The sequence below is a fragment of the Macrobrachium rosenbergii genome, chromosome 8, assembly GCF_040412425.1.
Source record: "Macrobrachium rosenbergii isolate ZJJX-2024 chromosome 8, ASM4041242v1, whole genome shotgun sequence".
Classification (NCBI taxonomy): domain Eukaryota; kingdom Metazoa; phylum Arthropoda; class Malacostraca; order Decapoda; family Palaemonidae; genus Macrobrachium; species Macrobrachium rosenbergii.
The window spans coordinates 57,137,931-57,158,838 of record NC_089748.1 but is presented as its reverse complement, the minus strand read 5'-3'; the positions used below and the strand labels follow the sequence as shown (position 1 = coordinate 57,158,838).

At 36.1% G+C, this 20,908-nt stretch overlaps 1 protein-coding gene across 1 annotated transcript in view; it reads left to right on the top strand.

Moving 5' to 3' along the window:
* The window catches only part of Tom70 (translocase of outer membrane 70), a 53,732-nt gene extending 33,957 nt beyond the window's left edge, over nucleotides 1-19,775 (top strand). Inside the window, exons 4-10 of the mRNA XM_067107861.1 lie at nucleotides 6,529-6,706; nucleotides 8,882-9,089; nucleotides 9,542-9,676; nucleotides 9,969-10,081; nucleotides 10,226-10,337; nucleotides 14,376-14,596; nucleotides 17,644-19,775. Coding sequence (XP_066963962.1) covers nucleotides 6,529-6,706; nucleotides 8,882-9,089; nucleotides 9,542-9,676; nucleotides 9,969-10,081; nucleotides 10,226-10,337; nucleotides 14,376-14,596; nucleotides 17,644-17,806 — 1,130 coding nt within the window. The 3' untranslated portion in view covers nucleotides 17,807-19,775. The remainder of the gene's footprint in view (nucleotides 1-6,528; nucleotides 6,707-8,881; nucleotides 9,090-9,541; nucleotides 9,677-9,968; nucleotides 10,082-10,225; nucleotides 10,338-14,375; nucleotides 14,597-17,643) is intronic.
* Nucleotides 19,776-20,908: the final 1,133 nt, after the last annotated feature.

Genomic DNA, 20,908 nt, shown 5'->3' with positions numbered 1-20,908 from the left:
TGCTGAAAAAATTCTATGGCATTATATAGGTTCAAGAATGTGTCCACGAAATATTATGCTAAAATTTGCTGTATTTCTCTAGTTATGGCCTAAAATGTAACAATAACTATATACCCATAAAACACCAGTAGCATTGAAATGATTTAGTCTGGTATAGTTTTTGCGATATATATTCTGAAAACTTCCTTTGAAATGAAATGTATAATGTCAATAATATCCTACTCAGCACCTTTTTAGTTATTCCTAGCCATGACAACGCACAGGTCATACCATGACGCCGACTGTGGCCGAGAGTTGCCTATAAACTTCAAGCTAGAAGGACACGTTTTCATGCTCGCTAGCCTTGACTGAACTCTGTATTTTCTGCGGTGTTTTTGTTTTTCACCGTGCCTAAAAGGTCCAAGAGTTCACTTCATGCTTCTAGAATGCGGAAAAGCCAAGTGGAAAAGTCCAGGCGAGAAGTAGAAGAAAGAGTTCAAGAAATTAGTGCCATAGAGGGGAATGGAGCGACGGAGAGAGATAGCTGTCGCCCATCAAACGGCGCAGGCAGCGATCTCTGCTGACCAGAGACCAACCACATCCACCCCTAAACGCCTCTTTATTTGTTCGTCACTACCAAAGGGCAAAGATATTTTAGAAGAAGAAAGCAGTAGCTCGGAGGCTGATATTATAGACGATCCTGAAAATAAAATGATCATAATAAGTGAAGCAAGACTTGATGAATTACTTGAATCACGAATCCCTAATTGTGAATGTAAAGTAATTCCCAGGATCCATTTGGCAAGGGATGGATTCGAGACACTAATAAAAAAGTGTAGGCAACTATGATACCCTAGATAATACCTTGCAGCAAGATCAGACAGGGGGGGACCAGGAACCTAAAATTTATAAGAATGTGTCTTAGGTACATAAATAATCAATTAATATTCTTATTTATAATCATTTTGCATTAATTAATACCCAAAAATAAAGATTAAAACCATAGAATTAATTGTAACACAGTCTTTGAAGTCCCTTTTACTTTTTTTATGTAACTAAAACTTTGAAGGCCTGTTTCTCAAAACATAAGTTTTTCGCCTTTAAAATGCATCTCCTCCCTAAGTATTGGACCAATCTAAATGAAATTTTAAATATAACATGGGAAACATGGTAGATTAAAACAAAGCCGAGGGGATTTTAATATTTTGAGTTTCTGATTTTTGGCAATTTTTTCTGTAATTTTTCCAGGAAAATTTCATAAAAAAAAAAAAATTCATATCTCGAAAAATAATTGAAAAATCAAAAATCCCCGGCTTTATATCGAAGGTCCATATGTGTTTTATACATGGTTCAAATCTCATCCCTTAAAACCAAAAAGCAAAGGAGGAGATGCATTTTGAAAATGGCCATTTTTGGCCGAAAAATGCTCTGGCGTTACAAAACCTAAGGTCACTGAACAAAAATTTTTTTCCCCAGAAGTTCCACACAATATCCTTTAACAAACCCCTATATATCAACAACCTGTCATTAAAAAAGTGGGAAACCGGCCGATCCCCTTAACGGCCTACTCAGTAGGCTCGGAGAGGTTTCTGGCCCTGTCTCGGGAAGTGTCGGCTCTACTTGAGAAGAAAGCCTTGAAAGCGGTCGAGGATGTACACGAAGGGGTTCTACAACCGCCTCTTTGTGGTTCCCATGCCATCGGGAGTATGGAGACCTGTCCTGGACATCAGTGCCCTGAACTTCTTTATTCAGACAACGAAGTTCAGAATGGAAATGAACCAGTCAGTCTTGTCAGCCATCCACCAGGGAGACTGGATGGTCAGGATTGACATGCAGGATGCGTACTTCCACGTTCCAGTTCACCCGGATTCCAGGAAGCATCTGAGGTCCGTGTTCCAGGACAGAGTCTTTTAGTTTCGGTCACTGTGCTTCGGTCTCTCCATGGCTCCTCAAGTTTTTACTCGAGTACTCGCCCCCCTAGCAAAATGGTTACATCTTATGGGGATAAACAACTCTCTGTACCTCGACAGCTGGGTCCTATGCCCCCCCTCAAGATGTCAGTGTACGGAGGACCTTCAGAAGACACTTTGACTTGCTTAAGATCTAGGACTATTAATAAATTTCAAGAAGTTTCAGCTAGTGCTGATTCAGTCTATTCTAAATTTGGGGATAGTGATAGACTCTCTGAGTTTTCAGGTTTTTCCGTCCCAACAAAGGATTCAGAATTGTCTCAGAAAAGTCCAAGACTTCATATCTCGCCCTTCCTGCTCAGCCAACGCATGGATGAGTCTTCTGGGAACCCTCTCTTCCATCGAGAAGTTTTTTCCATTGGGCAGGTTGCGCACAAGGGTGCTGCAGTTTTACCTCAAGGCCAATTGGCAAAGGAAGTCATTCACAGATTTGTTCATCGTCAACATCACCCCCGAAATCAAAGAGGACCTTCGTTGGTGGCTGGTGAAGGACAGGTTTGCGACAGGAAAGTCTCTGTCTCCACTGAGCCCCGACTTAACATTATACTCAGACGCTTCAGATCTGGGTTGGGGGGCTCTTCTTGGCATGGAGGTTTCAGGAATGTGGTCTCCAACCAAAAAGAACCTCCACATCAGTGTAAAAGAATTACAGGCAGAAACGGCCAAGGATTTTCTTCTGTGGGCACTAAGCAACGAGACCCGGGTTGTGACCCGCTTCATCCAGGGGAAATGAACGTCCTGGTGGATGAATTGAGTTGTGGCAAGCAGGTTCTACTGACGGAGTGGACACTCAATTCACAGGTGTGCACCAACCTGTGGAAACTGTGGGGAAAGCCGTCGATAGACCTGTTTGCGATGTTAAGGAACCATTGTCTTCCTCTGTATTGTTCCCCTGTTCTGGATCCTCAGGCATGGGCTACTAATGCCATGCTGCAGGATTGGTTGGATCTCGACGTATACGCCTTCCCTCCCTTCAGCATGTTAAGGGAGGCATTGAAGAAGTTTGGCACTCACAGTAACGTGTCGATGACCCTAGTCACTCCCTTTTGGCCGCACAAGGAGTGGTTTCCAGATCTCCTAAGCATACTGACGGATTTCCCAAGACTACTTCTTCAGGAGAGAAATCTCAAACAGCCGTATTTTCACAGATTCTATCTGGGGTTATCCACTCTCGCTCTGACGGGCTTCAGACTGTCAGGGAGCTTGTCAGAGCAAAAGGATTGGGGAATGAAGCATAGGAGGATCGCGATCTTTTCCTCTATCCACTCTCCATGAATAATTGCATTTCTTGGGAAGACTGGTGAGCACTGAGTTGTGAGTGTCACCAACCTGTGTTTTTATGGTTTTGGTTAAAATTCTGTGGTGATGTAGGTTATATTTTATCTGGTCATTGTTTGTGTTTTACTGCGCCCAGGGCAAGGGCATATATACACATATTTATTTATGTGTTTTTTGGATTGTAAGCTTTGGCAACCTGCGATAAACTCCTACGTTGCAAAGCATCCACTCAAGTAGGGGCGACCCTTGGTTCTACTGGCACACCGCTACAGGTCGAGAGGAGCTTCGACCAGAGGCAGTACCTGTCTGCCGTTGCTCCTTCTCCAGCTAAGGTTACAACAAGCATTTCAGGATGCTAGCTAATTTTCTATTCCAGATCCTTCTCCATATCAGAGTTATGTTTTGGGTAGTATACAGGTAGTCGTCGACTTACGACCTATGCGACTTACGACCGACCGACTTTACGACGGCTACGACAATATAATAATATATAATAATATTTAATTTTATATTTTGCTAAAATACGTTGAGCGCGCGTACGATACTTTTTCCCACTACCGGCAGCGCGCTCATATCCGAGAGATGCTCAGCTTTTGGCAGCGTTCAGTGTGTTTGTTTCGTTACGGCCGCATACATTATTACCAAAAGACATTGTTTGTTTGCTCCAAACCCCAATCAAAGATGTCTTCAAAAAGAAACAAATTATATATTGAATTCAAACCTATAAATAAATAAAAGTAAATAATATGTCATACGTGTAGCCGATTGGCAATGCAAATGGCGGATAAGAAAATGTAAACAGACCAGACAGATGGTTTGAATGCCTACAATAAAAATGTTAAATACAGTAATAAAAGTAAGTATTAATCAAGGAGTTCAAGCATGATAAGATTTCATATTTTAAACTTAATAATAGGTACTATACATGCACATTTTTGGGATAATACAAAATGTATATGTAGGCTAGTCAGTTGTCTGAAAATGTAAACAAAAAATACGTACATGTACATGTATGTGTGTTTGAATATGGTAAAAAGGATAAAAAGACAGCTCAAACATGATTAAATTTATTCAGTATGCTAAAAAAAAGACAGTACAGTATACAGTACATACTTCGGATATAATATATGATGGATAATATATGGTAGGTACAGAATATATGTACATATGTGGTTGGTCAACTTACCTAATGACGAGATCGACTTTCTAATGTCGATCCCACCTCCATTCAGTGTGGTCAGAACCATTTTGTAAGTTAATGACATTTTATAGTAAAATAAAGTTTTATAGTTACCTGTAATGTCCATTCATCCCACCTCCATTCAGTGTGGGACTCAGCTATGTAATTACTGCATTTTGTAAGTTACTTATATAAAAATGACATTTTTATAGTAAAATAAAGTTTTATATATACTTACCAAATAATTACATGATCAGAGCCCTCCCTCCTCCCCTCTCATAGATATAGAGCATAAACAAATTGAGGTCTTTACCTATGTTGTACCTGTTCTTGCCCGAAAGTGGGTGGGGCAGTCTACCTACACCCAAAACAAAAGAGCGCTACCACGATTTTTGAATTTTGAGCTTCCGTGTAAAGTAGAAACTATAGCTATGTAATTATTTGGTAAGTATATATAAAACTTTATTTTATTATAAAAACATCATTTTCCCTGTCATACTGAAAAACGTTACTCAAGCATTCAAGAATGGCTCGAAACCAGTGAATTTTAGGCTCGTTATCCTGATTTCATTTGTGGGAGTGATACTGGAAGTTATTATAAAAGACAACATTTAGAATCAGACTGTCTAATACTGTAAAGCTAGTACTATACTATCTTGTATGGGAGGGCCAAAACCCTGTGAGACTTCTTCCAGGACACTTTTATTATATATGATATAAGGTACCACATAGGAGACTAATGGCAAAAGTATCACAGATGAAATATAATTTTTGATAGATGACTGGCTAAGTAACTGGAGACAAGAGAGCTGTTGTCAATAGGACATCTAGATGTCAAAAAGTCATGAGTTGCTTTCCTCCTAGTTTTTTTGGGGTTCTTTGCTCTTCATTATCTGTATAAAGGATCTGGATATAGAGCTGATTAGCAAAATGAGTAATTTTGCTGATGACACAAAAATGGGTATCAGTCATGATAATGAGTCAGCAGCATAACAGTTACAAGAAGGCAGGAGATAATAGGGAAATGGTCAGTAAATGGTAAATGGCATGCCAATTAGAAACCAACTATTATATAAATAGGTCATTCAAACAAGAATATGAACTACTTTGTAAGAAAATGAAAATGTCATCGAGGAGGAATTAGGCGTCATATCACTAGAAATCCTTAGAAACACTAGGGTTCATTGGATCAGTTACCACTATGAATAAGGAGACCTTACTAATTGTATAATAGCCTAGTTAGATCTGCTGCACTGTGATTTGGAGCAACATCCAACAGGAAAGACCTCAGAAGATTAGATGCTGTACAAATGGGTAACTAAACTAATACCATTAATTAGACACAATGGATATCAAAGGACTCTAGAATACTTAAACTTGTACTGTCTAGGAAAGTGTTGAATAAGAGGTCAGCTGCTAGAATTATTCAAAAAATATTTATTCAAAGTACAAATACTGTAGACTACAGGTATATATTTACCTTGAGTAATAACCAAACTAGATCTAGTGGAAGGAAACTAGAACTGACAAGGTTCAAATCACACTTAAATTTAGAACATTTGTTAGGAATACAGTAGCTTTTGCATTAATGACAGCCTTTAGTATCATACAGTTACATTATTAATTCCCAGATGTGCAACAAGAATTTTTGAGCAGATAACCATGTAAAGTGCCCCCCCTTTTTTTTTTCAATTTCAGTTTGAGTCCTGTTTTTCATTGGATGCCATCTCTTCATATTTCCAAATAAAGTTTGAATTTACATTTTCATAAAAGTTATGTGCTGCGATTATATCCTTGAAATGAAAACCTGTGTAACTCGTATATTCAGTCATTATCAATACATTTCATGGGTAGCGAATCAAGCCTGATGGCATTTTTATAAATTATTTTTTTATGGTTATTAAATTGTAAGATTATTGTATGAAGTAGTTATATTAGGTGAAAGTTTTGTTAGTAAAGTAAATGAACTTACATATTCATTTCAAAGTCTCTGATGGGCTGTCACTTTTCCTTAAGAGTGCATGGTTCAGCATATGTGATTAGAGGTGAAGTTTGATATAGAGTTTTGAATGTTGGCTGACATATGATGAGTAATTATTGCAATGTATTTGAATTTTATAGGCCGAATACACGCAAAGGAAGCCATGGAGAAACGAGAACCAGTTATGCCCTCGAAGCATTTCATTAAGACGTTCTTTGAGTCTTTCGCAGAAGATCCCATATTCAATTCTGTGGATAAGGAGAAGGAGGGAGATGTTGATGAAGCTGAACATCCACCAGAGAAAAATATTTCTAACAAGTAAGTACCGAACGGGTGGCATGAGTCTTTCCATTAAAGTATTTGTCCAGCATTTGTTTGTTTGTCTGTATGTACTGTATGTCTGGTGTACACTGTTCACAGTTTCAGTTACTTTTCCAGAACCACTGAATCAGTTACAGCAAACTTAACACAACATTTTGAGGTAAAGGGAATTCAAGTTTGTTTAAAAGGAGATCACACTGCCTTCCAGTTGGAAGTCATTAGGAAATATAAAAAAATAAGGCTACGTCATTTAAAAAGTTTTATTAAAGAAGTTTTGAGATTGAGCATAAAACTTTCTTGAAAACCATGCAGATTCATGTAAGTTCAGTAAATTACCTACATGGCTAGGATGGAGCTACAGTAGGGCTCCAAAGTTTTAAGTAGGAAATATGTTGGAGGAATATTCGATACTTTTCTTAAGAAGACCAGAGCTAAAGAGTGTTGAACAGATGGGAAATCATCATTATATCGTGTGGATGCATATTTTTTTCCACATCATGGTCCCAGGAGTCAAAAGTGCTACAGCAGGGGTCAAAGTTTTATATACGGTATTTTTATATTCACATACATTTTTGTACGAACTCATTAATCATAAACAACGTCACTCCATGTGAATCAAATCTAGTCACACCATGTTGAAGGAAGACTGAACAAAGGGTGGAGCAATAACCCTTCACCCAGTTAGATTTTGAGTGGATCCCAAGCATGCTAAAGCTGAGTATAGTATATAGATTCAGCTGTTAATGTAGGGGGCAGCTGGGTACACATGATAGTCAAGTACATGGGGAAGGATGGTGCTGAAGACCAATAGTATTCATGAAGACGCTCAATGCACATGGAAGGCAGTGTATACAGGAGTACTGTAGTTTAAACAGAAGTCATCAAAAACAAAAAAGAATAGGGACTTCAACATATGACCTGAAGCAGAAGGGCTCAGGTAGAGTGGCGGATTGTGAGCTCATGATTTACTCATTAATAGATGCATTAACTATAGCAAGAAACTGTATTGGAGGAAACATGAAACCTTCATTATGGTTCTGACCAGGAAAGGGACATCTGTTGAATGTATAATCGTCAGTGATGAGGAAGGAATACGAGAAAAAGAAGGAGCAGCAGATAAGGAGACTGGAATATCCCTGCGAGGGTTGTCAGGAAGATTGTCAGGAGAGAGAGAAAATGCATTTAGGAGAAACTTTGGTAGAAAGATGGAGGTCATAAAGATAAAAGATGGTTGGTGCATTTTATGCTGCACACTCTTGATGGGGAGGTGGCATTGTGGATAAGGAGGCTTAATCAGCCTTTGTATATTAGGTTTTGACTGTAGATTTTCAGCTTCTTGTCCTTCAGAATACTGGGTTCTTTGCCATCATCAAGCCCATGAGTTCTCTTCATGACCTATTGTTCTGGTCAGCTAATGTAGGGTTTATCTTGAACCCTGGACTTCATTATTTAATTGCTTTTCATGCAATTGTATAAATTCTGGGTTTGTACAGCAAAGAAATGTCATTAAATTTTTTTATGGCAAACCCATCATTTACAAAAGATATCTCACTACACACCCTACTTGCTTCTTGGAGTTACACTTGAAATATTCAAAGAGCAGGGTTGTAACCTTCATGGAACCTGAGGTCTGCTGCCACCTACCTAGTGGACTGTCTAATTGCTATTCAGGAATGGAGTTTTAGGAATTCCAAACTTACAAATGAGGTAGTTATACAGATGGTGGGTTTCAATCAGAAAATCAAATTTGTTTTAGAAAAATACTTTGTTTCAGTTTTTATACAAAATTGAGAATTAACTTGTACGTGCATATCAGCTGGGAAATGAACATAAATTCACTTTTGGACCTGTTAACATTAGCCATCTCAATCTAAATATGATAATTGCATGATCTTAGGTTAGTATTGGAACAAGCTAACTAAAAGTACAGAGGTAATACCTTATTTTATGTGAATATAGCCTAGTTTTCATATTATTTGCTTTTTATTGCTGTGATCTTGAGGTTACAGTGGAATTAGTTTCATATGTTAAAAGTTAAAATTACATTTCATAATTGAACTTGAAGGTTTTCATATTTTAAACTGGAAGTCTGCTGCATTGAACTCTATCCTGTGCAAATGTGGGAAATTATAGTGATTAATACTGAAGTTACATTTTTTTTTTTATCTTCAGTGGATATCTTAAAGCCAGACAGCACTTACAAGAAGGAAATTATGGTGCAATAATTGATTGCTGTACAAATGAGTTGGCCAATCCACTCACCCCATACAAAGTGGAGAGCCTTTTGTTGCGAGCAACATTGTACCAGCTCCGAGGTGAATCAAAGAAGGCTATGGCTGATCTAACAGACTTAATTAACATTGAATCTGCTCCTCTAAAGGTAAGAATACACAGAATTTTTCATATGAAAGTATATTGCACATGTTTGTGTATGAACTCTTGTATTCTTGAAATATGGCGCTGTAATACCATTCAGTAGTAGGTAAGGTAATTGGTGTATACTGTTAAGGATTAATTGTGAAATTCAAGGTCAAAATGAGTAGGTGAAGCCAAGGTTTCCATTCAAATGAAAAAGAGTAAGGGAATTGATAAGCTAACAGTGTAGTTTGGCCCGGTGGATCATTGGAAAGAAGTCTGATTACTCCTTACATTGCTCCATGCAAGGCTCATGGTAGTAATCTTGTATGAACATGAAGGCTCTAACATAGAAAGAATCCCATGGAGAAAAACTGAAAATCTTAATTTTTAATGCATAGTGAGAATTATTCTGTATATATATTTATTTCCATTGATATTTTTGTGTATAGTTTGATAATCCCAATGTATCCACAGATGAGAGTAAATGCACTAGTGAAGCGAGGCTCCCTGTATATGCAGCATGAGAAAGTAGATGAGAGCCTGAGGGACTTTGACAAAGCTGCTCTTCTTGACCCTTCTAATTCAGATGTTTTCCATCACAGAGGCCAAGTATGTAGTTAACACTTTCTTCAAGAAGTTTATTTGTATGAATTTCATTTCAGAAATTGATGTCTTCAGTGTGAGTTATGAGTAGTATACATATTCATACAATAGATACAATTTGCCATGTTTATTCATGTAGTGAGTGATATTATAATCTTAGGTTGATATTAACTTGTTGTTTGATCTTTTCAATGATTTCTCTCTTTATAATAGTACCTGCTTGGTAAGGAGTATATGTTGGTTAAACGTAAATGAATATGAAAATGTTTATATTTTAAATTATTTTTCTTTATTTCAGATAAACCTACTCATAGGGAGAGTGGACACTGCCATGGCAGACTTCAAGAAAGCTGTAGATCTTAACTCTAATTTCCCTATTGCATTTGTTCAGAAATGCTACACAGATTATAGGTAAATTAAAATATTTGTCAAGAGTCACGATAAAGATGTGTATATCACGAAATAGTGATAGGTTAAGGCAGTGCAAAAAAATTTTCATAATATAAAGTTTACATTGTGTCCACTTAAGAGATTATTTTATTTTGAAAATTGCAGGTATGCTTTCCAGCTTGGAGATAAGGCAAAAGTTGATGAAGTAATGAAGAAGTTTGATGAAGCTATTAAGAATTTCCCTAAATGTGTGGAATGCTATGTTCTTTATGCACAGGTAAGTGTAAGGTTGGTAATATATCATGTATTTTGTATTAAATTCATATGTTGTCAGAGGTAAGGTTTCACAGTCTATATTATACATGCACCATCATCATTGTGAAGATTATTGTTGTGCATGGAGTTAGACACCTGATGAATTCTCTCCACTTACATCAGATTTAACAGTTTTTTATATGTATTTCCATCAGATCTAAGTCCTCATCCTTACAGTTTGTGTAATTATTTGTAACCTTTCCACTGAAGATTGTCCTGCATACTTACATCTACCATCTCTAGAGCTAATTGTTTCTCTCTCTTTCTTATTACTTACCCGCACTACCTGAAATCTGTTTTCCAGCTTCTGAACATCACATCTCTCAACTTCTTGATTTTTGGTATTGCCTCTTCAGTAAACTCCAGCTAATGAATCTTGGCATTTTGTTGTCCAGCTTTGTCACACTGATCTTTTCTTAAGAATGGGTTGGGGAAGGAGTACCTGTAATTTGCATCATACAGTCCATGATAGGCATTACTAAATGATTTGGAGTAGTATCCTTAGAATTCCAGTTACATTGCTCATTTTACCTTTTTATTAGTTTTCATCCATTCCAGTGTGTATTCTACTATTATGCTTTCAAGTCTCTTCAAATAAACCTGTTTCTAAACTTGATTGAAATGTATTGTTTGAAGTGGAATGGAGTAGTACAGTCTGCCCTGACTAAATGATGTGTTCCATCATAACCAGTTGTAAAAGGAAGCATTCTATACAAGTATTAACTCATGTGGAAAGAAAAGAGGGATTTGTTTAGTCATTGCCATCCACTAACCCACCCCACTTGTTTTTTTTTTTTGTATAAGATACAATTGAATACCCTCTGTTTTTCATGGAATTGCTACAAAAGTATGCAGTTAAATAGATAAATTAAGAAAACACGAAAATTCCATATGCCAAATGTATAAATGTATTGAAAATGTACTTTTACTCTGTGATTGGACAGTCACACTGACCTCAGAGTTTACAAAAGTCCTACCACACTTGTTCATTTGCTCTCCACTGGCTGAGAGTGAGTGATTCTAATTCCTCAGAGGTGTGCTGTGCTTCCCAGGATCTGCATCAAGTTTTTTCCTCGTATTGAACTGTCATTCATTTCTTTCTATTGTACTTTTTCACCTAAAGCAATATTTTGAAATGGTTCACTTTTGTATATTTATTGCTCCTCCAGTTACTCAGTAGGTACCTTGACTGGCCTATCTCTAGCAAGGATGGGTCTTGGCACTTTTTTTTTCTGAAGATTGGGTTTTCAGCAGTATTTTTGTTAACTTGTGGCACCAGTCCTTTTCTAATCACTCTTCATTTTGAGAGGTTTTCTTTGATATGGAGCTGTCACCAGGTTGGCTCTTTCCTTCACCAAGAAGGTTTGAATATGTTGCACTTCTCTCTGACAGTTAGTTTGATTGCTGGTCTGTTGTGAGGTTGGCTCAGTGCAAACATTCTATGTTGTTTCCCCCTGATTAAAGTGGCTTGATTGGGGCTAGGATTAACTGGTTACTTTCTGATTGGTATTTTGCCTTCAGCAATTGTTACAGCCAGGGTTATATTTTAGTGCTGCTTTCGCTTTACTAAATCATGAGGCACTTATTTATAAACTTCAGAACCTTGGATTGGGTGGATATATTTTAGGATTACTTCAAGATTTCCTTACAGCAAGTTGCTGTGGACAGGATCTTTAGTGAACCAAGAGCTATTGTGTCTGGAGTTACACAGGCCAGTGTTCTTGGTTCACAGTTATTTTTAGTGTACAGTAAACCCACCATTTTCGTGGGGATGCATATCTTCCCCCCCCCCATGCAAATAGCTAAAACCCATGAATGCATAAAACCCCTCAAAAAACACTTAGAACTGTGTATTTTGATAGTTCAAACACAAAAAACCTCTAAAAATGCTTATACCCAAGTATTTTAATAGTTTTATCATAAAAAGTGCTTTTAGTCATGAAAATATGAAAATACAATAATTAGTGAATATTTCTCAATGAAAAATACCTCGAATGGGTGAATTTTTCGTGAATCAGTAAGTCCGCAAACCATGAGAGTGCAGATACAGGTGGTTTACTCTATACAAGTTATATGGTTGTTGGCCTGGAAAACAAGATTGTCCTGTATGATGATGATGCAATACTTGTGGGTGTGGTAAAGTTTCCACTTATGAGAAATGAAGCTCCCCCCAGCCTCAGTCGGGACATGGACCGGATCAGGTGGTGTAGTCAGTCGGGTATGAGGCTGGACCCAGTAAAACAAAAACATTATTGATTAGCAGATGTCATACAGATTTCCCACCCCATCCTCCCCTTCAGGTGGATGGAACTTTGCTGATTGAGTCTGAAGCTTTAACTATTCTAGGTGTAACTTTAGTCTGAAGCTTTAACTATTCTAGGTGTAACTTTTGACTCTCGTCTAACTTTTGAGAAACATCAAATGAAAGTTTCAGCAAATGCCACACAAAAGTTAGTTATTGTTCGTAAGGCCTCATATATTTATAACAGTGATAAAATCAGTGCAACCTGTTTTAAGTCATTTGTACTTACCTTACTGGAATACTGTTCTCGGGTATGGATGTCTGCTTCTGTCAGAGATTTATCTCTTTTAGAAGGAGTGGTTCGTGGTGGTAGGTTTCTGTTTCCTAATAGCAGTTATGACTTGGAGTATCGACGAATGGTCTCTTGTTTGTCACTTTTTCATGAGTTGTATTTCAACAGAGATCTTTCACATTCACAATTGATCCCTGATTCCCTTTATCTGCCGAGAGCGACCAGATTCACTGAATAACAGCACCAATATGCAGTAAATGTGCCTAGCTGTCGAACTTCTTAGTTCCAGAGGTCCTTTATTCCTCACACTGTTGGTCTGTGGAATAGCCTCCCAGAGGATGTCGTGCAGTTGGAACTTCAGAAGTTCAAGTGAGAATGCAATGCATTGCTACTCTAATACTAAGTTAAAGCAAAAATGCAATGCATTACTACTCTGATACTGTTCTTCTTTCATTTGAATACATTTTTATCTATTTATTTATTAAATTTTTTTTTTTAATAAGTGGGATCTCCTCTTTCTGTATTTCCCTTTAATTCCTTCTGTATTTCCCTTTACTTCCTCTTACTTCTTCGTAATGAACACCATATTCTTTGGAAGCTTGAATTTCAAGTCAATGGCCCGTGTGGGCTTGTTCCATATGAATAGGTTTCAACTGAATAATAATGATACACATAAATATAATATTTGGTGATTTCCTCCTCTTTGGGTGTGTCTTGGAACTCCACATTTGCTCCTTGTTTTGGGTACTGGCGGTTGCAGTGATGTGAGGAGGCTCACTTACGATGTGTTAATGGAGGGAGCTGAAAGGAGTTAGTTTGAGACTGTAGTGCTTATGTGTGCAGATTTTGATATAATTTTGCACCAGTCTTCATTCTAGATTGTGTATCATAATATAGTGACAACATTTACTCCTTGAGTATCATTTTCTTGCATGTCCCATTAAATTGTTTCTCTTTGTACTGTCACAGGATTCACATGTACTATGTGTAACACTCCTTTTCACATGTTGTCTGCTTCTGTGGTACAAAGACAAGTAGAAATATGTTGATTTTAACATTTTGTCGTACCCATTCTTTTAAGACTTCTTTGAAGACTTCCATATTGTGCTGTAGTAATCTAATTATACTTTCTCCATTGTAGTGCATTGCCTGTTTTTTTGTTAATTTTTGTTGTGATCTTCTACCCTGTCTGGGGCTCCGTTGTCTTACTGATGGTATTTTAATATAAAGTATTATGATTTACTCTCTAGTAACTGGTTTTCCAGCTGCTTTCAGCAAACTGCTTTTTGTTTTTGATAACCCAGCCTTACAGTTATTCATCTGTTCTCATTACATCTGTTCTCATTATTTAATGAATTATCAAGTATTACTTCCATAAAGTACAAAAAATAAAGATTTCTTTTAAGCTTTATAGAGTTCCCAAGGTATTAGAATTTATTAAATTTAACCTTGACAATCTATTGTAGGTGCTGTGTGATCAGGGTGAACACGAGCAAGCAGATAGTTATTATGCGAAGGCTCTGGAAGTAGACCCTGACAACCCTTCTACACTGGTTCATCGTGCATTACTCATTCTTCAGTGGAAAGGAGACTTGCCACAAGCACGAAGTTACATCACACAAGCATTAGAAATTGATGACAAATGTGAATTAGCATATGAAAATTTAGCCACTATTGAAGTCCAGACGTAAGTATCTTTTTAAGTTTTAAAGAATTCTAGATTAATCAGAAATTTGTTTTACTGTACACAGTCCACACGCCCAATGTTGTAGATAAAAAATCAACTACCAAAAAGTAACATCTCAGCTTAGCAGACTTTTGTAATTATCAGCTACATTATTATGTGTATTATTTGTTGTTACCATTTTAGATTTGATACATTTTTAGATAAATCTCTCAAATTGAACGTTGAATTAAAGCACAGGTTAGTTTAGGTTAGGAACTATGTTAAATATCTATTCTCTAAGATATATAGAAAATATTCAAGTGCAGTCTATATTATAGGGTCTTTATTACAACAGAGTTTGTTACTCCAGACCCCCAAATCGTCTGTCAAATTGGGGTGCTGCTACACTCATATTTGTGTAGTTTAGTTAACAATTAGACAGGTACTTACCTCAGTTATTTCCTTACTCCATTTTGTGTTTTTCATGGTTTCAGGGCTGACAAACTTAGACTGGCTTTAGATACCTAGATATGGTTTTTCATATCGTAAAGCACAAGGCATACATTAATTTTAACAGCTGTCATGTTTGAGCACAGCAAAGGAATAATGTAGAATTTGGCCCTTGGTGTTGGACCTGATTTTTGCACTAACATTCTTTTCCCTGGGTATTGGCATTTTATTCATGCGAGGCTTTTCGATCTATGGTACTACTAGTTAAAGTTTGACCTGGCCATTCTTGAAGTAGGTGATGATGCAGGCCCATGGCCTAACAGTTATTCTGCTTTTGGGGAAAGGGCCCCATCACCCCTAGATTCTCTCTGGGCTTTGCTTCAGTGCCTTCATTCTTTTTCCATGGCTTTTAAAGTTTGTTTTACTGGATTCCCTTAATCCTTATGGGCCTGCCTATGTATACATTAACAAAACCCACAACCAGGCACGCTTTAAGATCTGCCACTTAAAAAAAAATGACATCATTGGAAAGAGGAAGATAGCAAATGCTCATATTATAAAAAAAAAATGCTCAAAAATTCTCTGTACCTGCCACAGGAAGTTGAAAGTGAACATTTCTAACCTTGTGCATGGCCTCTTTTCCAAGTCACTTGTAAAAATACACTAATTTTAGCAAGTTTCTTTCATGTTCTTTCTAATAATTTTTTGTACTATATTTTACAAAGTTACAACTACAGCTTACTAAATATCATAAGAGATAAGAACTAAATCCAGCAACAGTCCCAGAGTATATTTATGGACAAATATATTGAGATCTACTGGGATGAGGATATGTAGTACCTTCCCCCATGAAATCTCATGGGAAACTTATTCTCCCTCTTATCACTGAGCTGAGGTGTGAGTGTTGCCGTGAAGTCATTTATGGCCCAATCAAGTGATTTTGAATATTTTCCTGCAAAGTTCGTTCAGATATCAAGGCGTGCAATAGGGACTATTGAATATTTTCCTGCAATATTCATTCAGATATCAAGGCGTGCAATAAGGACTGTTGTATATGCCTGTAGTTTTCATATGCAATTTTTGGATATCATAAGATATGTCCTGTCCTTAAGGATTTAGGGGAAGCTGATACTTGGCTGTGGCTTTTGGGTTTGCTTGCTACTTCCAGTTCACTTTGTACCTTGGGGTCTGTTCATCTGTATATCTCCCTCAGGAGCCGTACTTTGCAATCCTGCTTCTTGTAGTATCAGAGTAACTACTGAAGAATATTGTTTTCCTATCATTTCTACACCTGATGTCCATGGCACCTTGCCCAAGGTCTAGGGTGCAGGTGTCCCTTTTGTTGGGATGCTGAGTGAAGGTATATTTAGTAAATTGCCCAGTATGTATAAGAGTGAGTGACATTTTATATAAATATTCATCAGTATTACTTTTCATTATATTATCTGAATTCAGTCTAGAAACAGGTCTAAATTTAGAGCCAAATGTAAATAATCGTGTTACCTTGCAAAACAACATGGTTACCAGTAATAACATGATTATATGAAATTTTGTTTGTGATTTGTCAGAATTATCAGTGCTTTGGTAATTTAGTGTAATTTAAAATGATTGATCCAGATGTTTTTTAATATTCAACATACTGTAGGAAAGGTGTTTTTAACCGAGATAGTTGGGAAACTAGAAATTAGGCTATGTTCATTTATATTTGTAGATGTTTAAGGAATCAAAATAGGTAATTTCAAATTCAGTGACAAGATAAGATTTAAAGTTGTTAATATTTGTTTCTTCAAGTAACCAGTCTTATTTTTAATTTATATATTAGTAGATTGATTACCAGATCTTGTACTAAACTATTTAAATTTAAATGTTTGTACATAGTTTATGAACACATTGACTTTACCCCTTTTTAATTCACAAATTTTGACATGATTAATTACTATGCATTTACTCAAAACTATTTCATTAATATTTTATGAAAATTTATTTAAATCAACAAACATTTTCATGTTAATACTTTTTTCCTCATTGTACCATTTCTATTAGTAAAGAACACAACATTACCGTATATGTATTGTTTTTTATGGCATAAACAGAATTAATTCACTCTTCAATCCGTAAGGATAAGCAGCAAATCCTTATCTGTAATTTAGGACAGCACCCCGTAGGGTGTTGATGTTAATGCACGATTGTCTATTATTATTAATTCTGAGCTTTACAGGTAAAACAGTTTGTTTTGTCAAAAATACTTAATATTACTCATGACCTCAGGTATTTTACATACAGGAATGATTTGATATTTAACATAATATGTTCAGTATCATTGACTGAAGCTTTTCTCATAATTTATCAGATTTACTGAGTAGTGTTCCCAAGGTATGGGAAATGGACAAAGAAGAAAAATGAAAAAGTAAATATATAGTAATAAGATGTTAAGGTAATTAGATGATAGGCAGGTAAGATACTAAGATATTAGATGGAGAGAGAATTTAGAAAATCAAATAACCAGCATTGAAAAATTTACGTGATCAATATTAAAAATGTAAATGCTGGGTTAGGTTACGTTATAATGTAATAGGAAATATATGTATTTTATAAAACAAGTTTTCTTTCAATTTCAGTGGAAACCTGAAAAGAGGTGTTGAGTTATTTGACAAAGCAATACCTCTTGCCAAGACAGAAATGGAGATGGCACACCTATTTTCACTTCGAGATGCTGCTGTTGCCCAGTTAAAGATTGTAGAAAAAATGGGAATAAATATCCCAAATTTAGGCTCGCTTTAAGGATTTGGAATAAATTGGAATTTTAACCTGTGCATTGATGTTTCTACGTTATCCCATCGTAATACAGTATGCTGTGTTTGTTCCAGATTATACTGCAAGGTGAAATGTAATGTATACAGTCAATTACTTTCATGATGTTAGAGTCACATTTTCTAAGCATGCGTGGCATATACGATAAAAAAAAAAATGTTAAAATACTGGCAGATAGCTGTTTGGAAGTCATTCCCATGTAATAATGTTTTCAGGATGGTTTCACTTTTATAGCCATACAATCTATATTTACCTTAATGCTGTGGTACAGAAATGTACAGAATATGTAAATGATGTCATTAAAAGTGTTGTGTGATACTGTAGTAGGTAAATGGAGACTTGTATATATTAAAGTTAGTAATGTACATAGTTGAAGGAGATAGTTCAGGCAACTTTCGAGATCATTTCCTTTCATATGACTAATAGAGTAAAAGTCTGTCAGTTTTTCACATATAGATTATGGCTAACTGAAGTTTGCTGTGCAATTGCTGTATTTAAACTGTATGCTCTTGACCTCCCAGTTTAATGAAGTTCACTATTTTCTACACTATAACAATTGCATTGAGGTATGAATTTTAATGGAAGCAAGATAAATGTACAGTATCTCCAAATAAGTTGCAAACAAAAGCTGAAGTAGTTATCATAAGAGTTTGTTTGAAATTTTGAGTATTTACAAGTGAACTTAAAAGATTTTTGTTGTTTTATATATGTCCAAATTTTAAAATTAAGTTTCAGGTGCTTTTTATTTCTTTCATTTGATGGAATCATAAATAGTGCAGTAGCTTAGATTTGCCCCATTTTCATTTTGATACCTTAAGGTCCATTATGAGTGCCCAAGCTTTTATTTAACTGTTTTTCTCCCAAGTAACAGTATTAGTACTCCATCAATGATTATTTGCATAAATAGTTTTAAGCATCCACACATACACTACTAGTCTCAGTTAGGTTAAGTTCTTTGTGCATATAGGCTCAGCATTCATGTTTTTTTATCATTAAAAGCTTGTAGTAAATTCAAGACAGGTAGTGCCAATGTTATACATACATGATGTACATTAATGCATTGCAGCTTTTGTTACATCAAAGTACAGTACAGTATGTGGAATTACAGTGAATTGCTTAGTTTGTAAAAACTACAGGCAGTTTGTAGCAGAAAATGTGAAGATCATTAGAATGTTTAAACCAGTGATCTTTCATTGTCAGTTTGGAGGTTGACTTGAACTGAAATTTTTGTTTATACAGAAATTAAATTGTCTATTAGTAGTCCTGACATGATTGTACAAGACTGTATTTGTTTTCATGAATTTTTGGACTATTGAGGTCCTAGTGCTGAAACTAAGTTTGCAAATTGTACATGGTATTGTACTGCTGTTAAATAGGGTGAATTTTTATTTTAATTTTAGGTTACAGCACATTTTGTGATTCAAGATACAGTTGTTGTAAATGTCTGTTCTGTAAAGAAACGATGGCTGTTATACGGGCATTATTAGCTGTGATTTTGAAAAAGTGTCTTTAGCAGTCATTTATTAAGGCTGCTTTTATTGTGGGCTTACTGTTATCTTTGTTTATGTAACCTTTATTTGTATATTTATATTTCATGATGTCTTCTTATTCCCCATTCTCTGTTAATGACAGATACCTGGATGTTTCAGTATGACATGATTAAGCAGGTTTAATGTAGATAAGTTTTTAGGGCTGTTAATTGTAAATATAAGCCTTCCTTTTATAGCTATTCATGTCATATTTCAAGTATTTTGGCAATTCCTTGAATACTGTCTCATACTTTACTGTTCTCTGGCCTAGGACAATCTTGAGGGGTTATATTATTGTACTATATACAAGCATGAGCTGTAATATTTTTAAAGTCATGCTTGCATTTGTCTAGTCCTAGAATGTTCAGTGAATTGTTTTTAGGACCAATTAAATTTATAACAGTAGATAATTGTAGTATTTCCATCACCTGCTCAGTCTACAGTAGAATGAAACTATTGTTACATTAAACTATTTTAATCAATCAGTTTGTACAAGAGTTAACATATATCATGTATATATATTGTCTGATGAAAATCCAGACCTTAAACCTGGTAGGCAACAATCGTTCCTTTGCCAAGACACTCTCCAATGAAGAACCAACACAAAACCTCAGCTGCTACAAGTGTGTTCAGAGTTGCTTCCTGGAATAAATGTCAACAATTTACTAAAATACACACAAAAATCCAAAAATGGAGTAAACTCATGAATAAAAATACTAAAATGGTCAAAACTCATGAATGAAAAATACCTAACTATTGCCAGTAAGTTACTAGTAGATAGATGAATCCTATTTATATGGAACATGCCTACAGGGGCCACTGACTTGAAATTCAAGCTTCCAAAGAATATGGTGTTCATTAGGAAGATGTAAGAGGAAATTAAGGGAAATACCAGAAGGAGCTCTCTCTCATTAAAAAAGAAATAAATTTATCTATATTAAGTATTAACCGCAAGAACAGCAGTGTTAGGGTAGTAGTGCATTGCATCTTTGTTTGAATCTTTGAAGTTCCAATTGCATGATATCCTCAGAGACACTTCCACAGTCCATCTGGAACCGAATAGTTCTGCAGTGAGGCACATTTACTGTTGCTGATCAGCAAGTCTGGTTGCTCTTGGCAGAAAAAGGGGATCAGGGATCAACTGAGAAATGAAAGTTCTCTTGTTGCACTCATTTTATCACACATACATGAGGCCTTTCTTACAATACCTAACTCGTGGCATTTGCTGAAACTTTCATTTAGAAGTTTCTCAAAAGTAAGGTGTGAATCAAAACTTACACCTACAATAGTTACCACTTCAGACTCTTTCTGAAGAGTCCCAACAACTTGCTAATCAACAGTATTTTCGTTTCAATGGAGTTCAGCCTCATACCCCACTGACTACTACACCATTCACTAATCCGCTCAATGTCCCGAATGAGACTAAGGGCAGCTTCATTTCTCGTAAGTGGAGAAATTAAGCTACCCTTAGCCTCAATCAGGACAGCAGGATCTATGGGATGAACTAGAACATAGATACATTCGAGTTCTCTTTCTCTTCGAA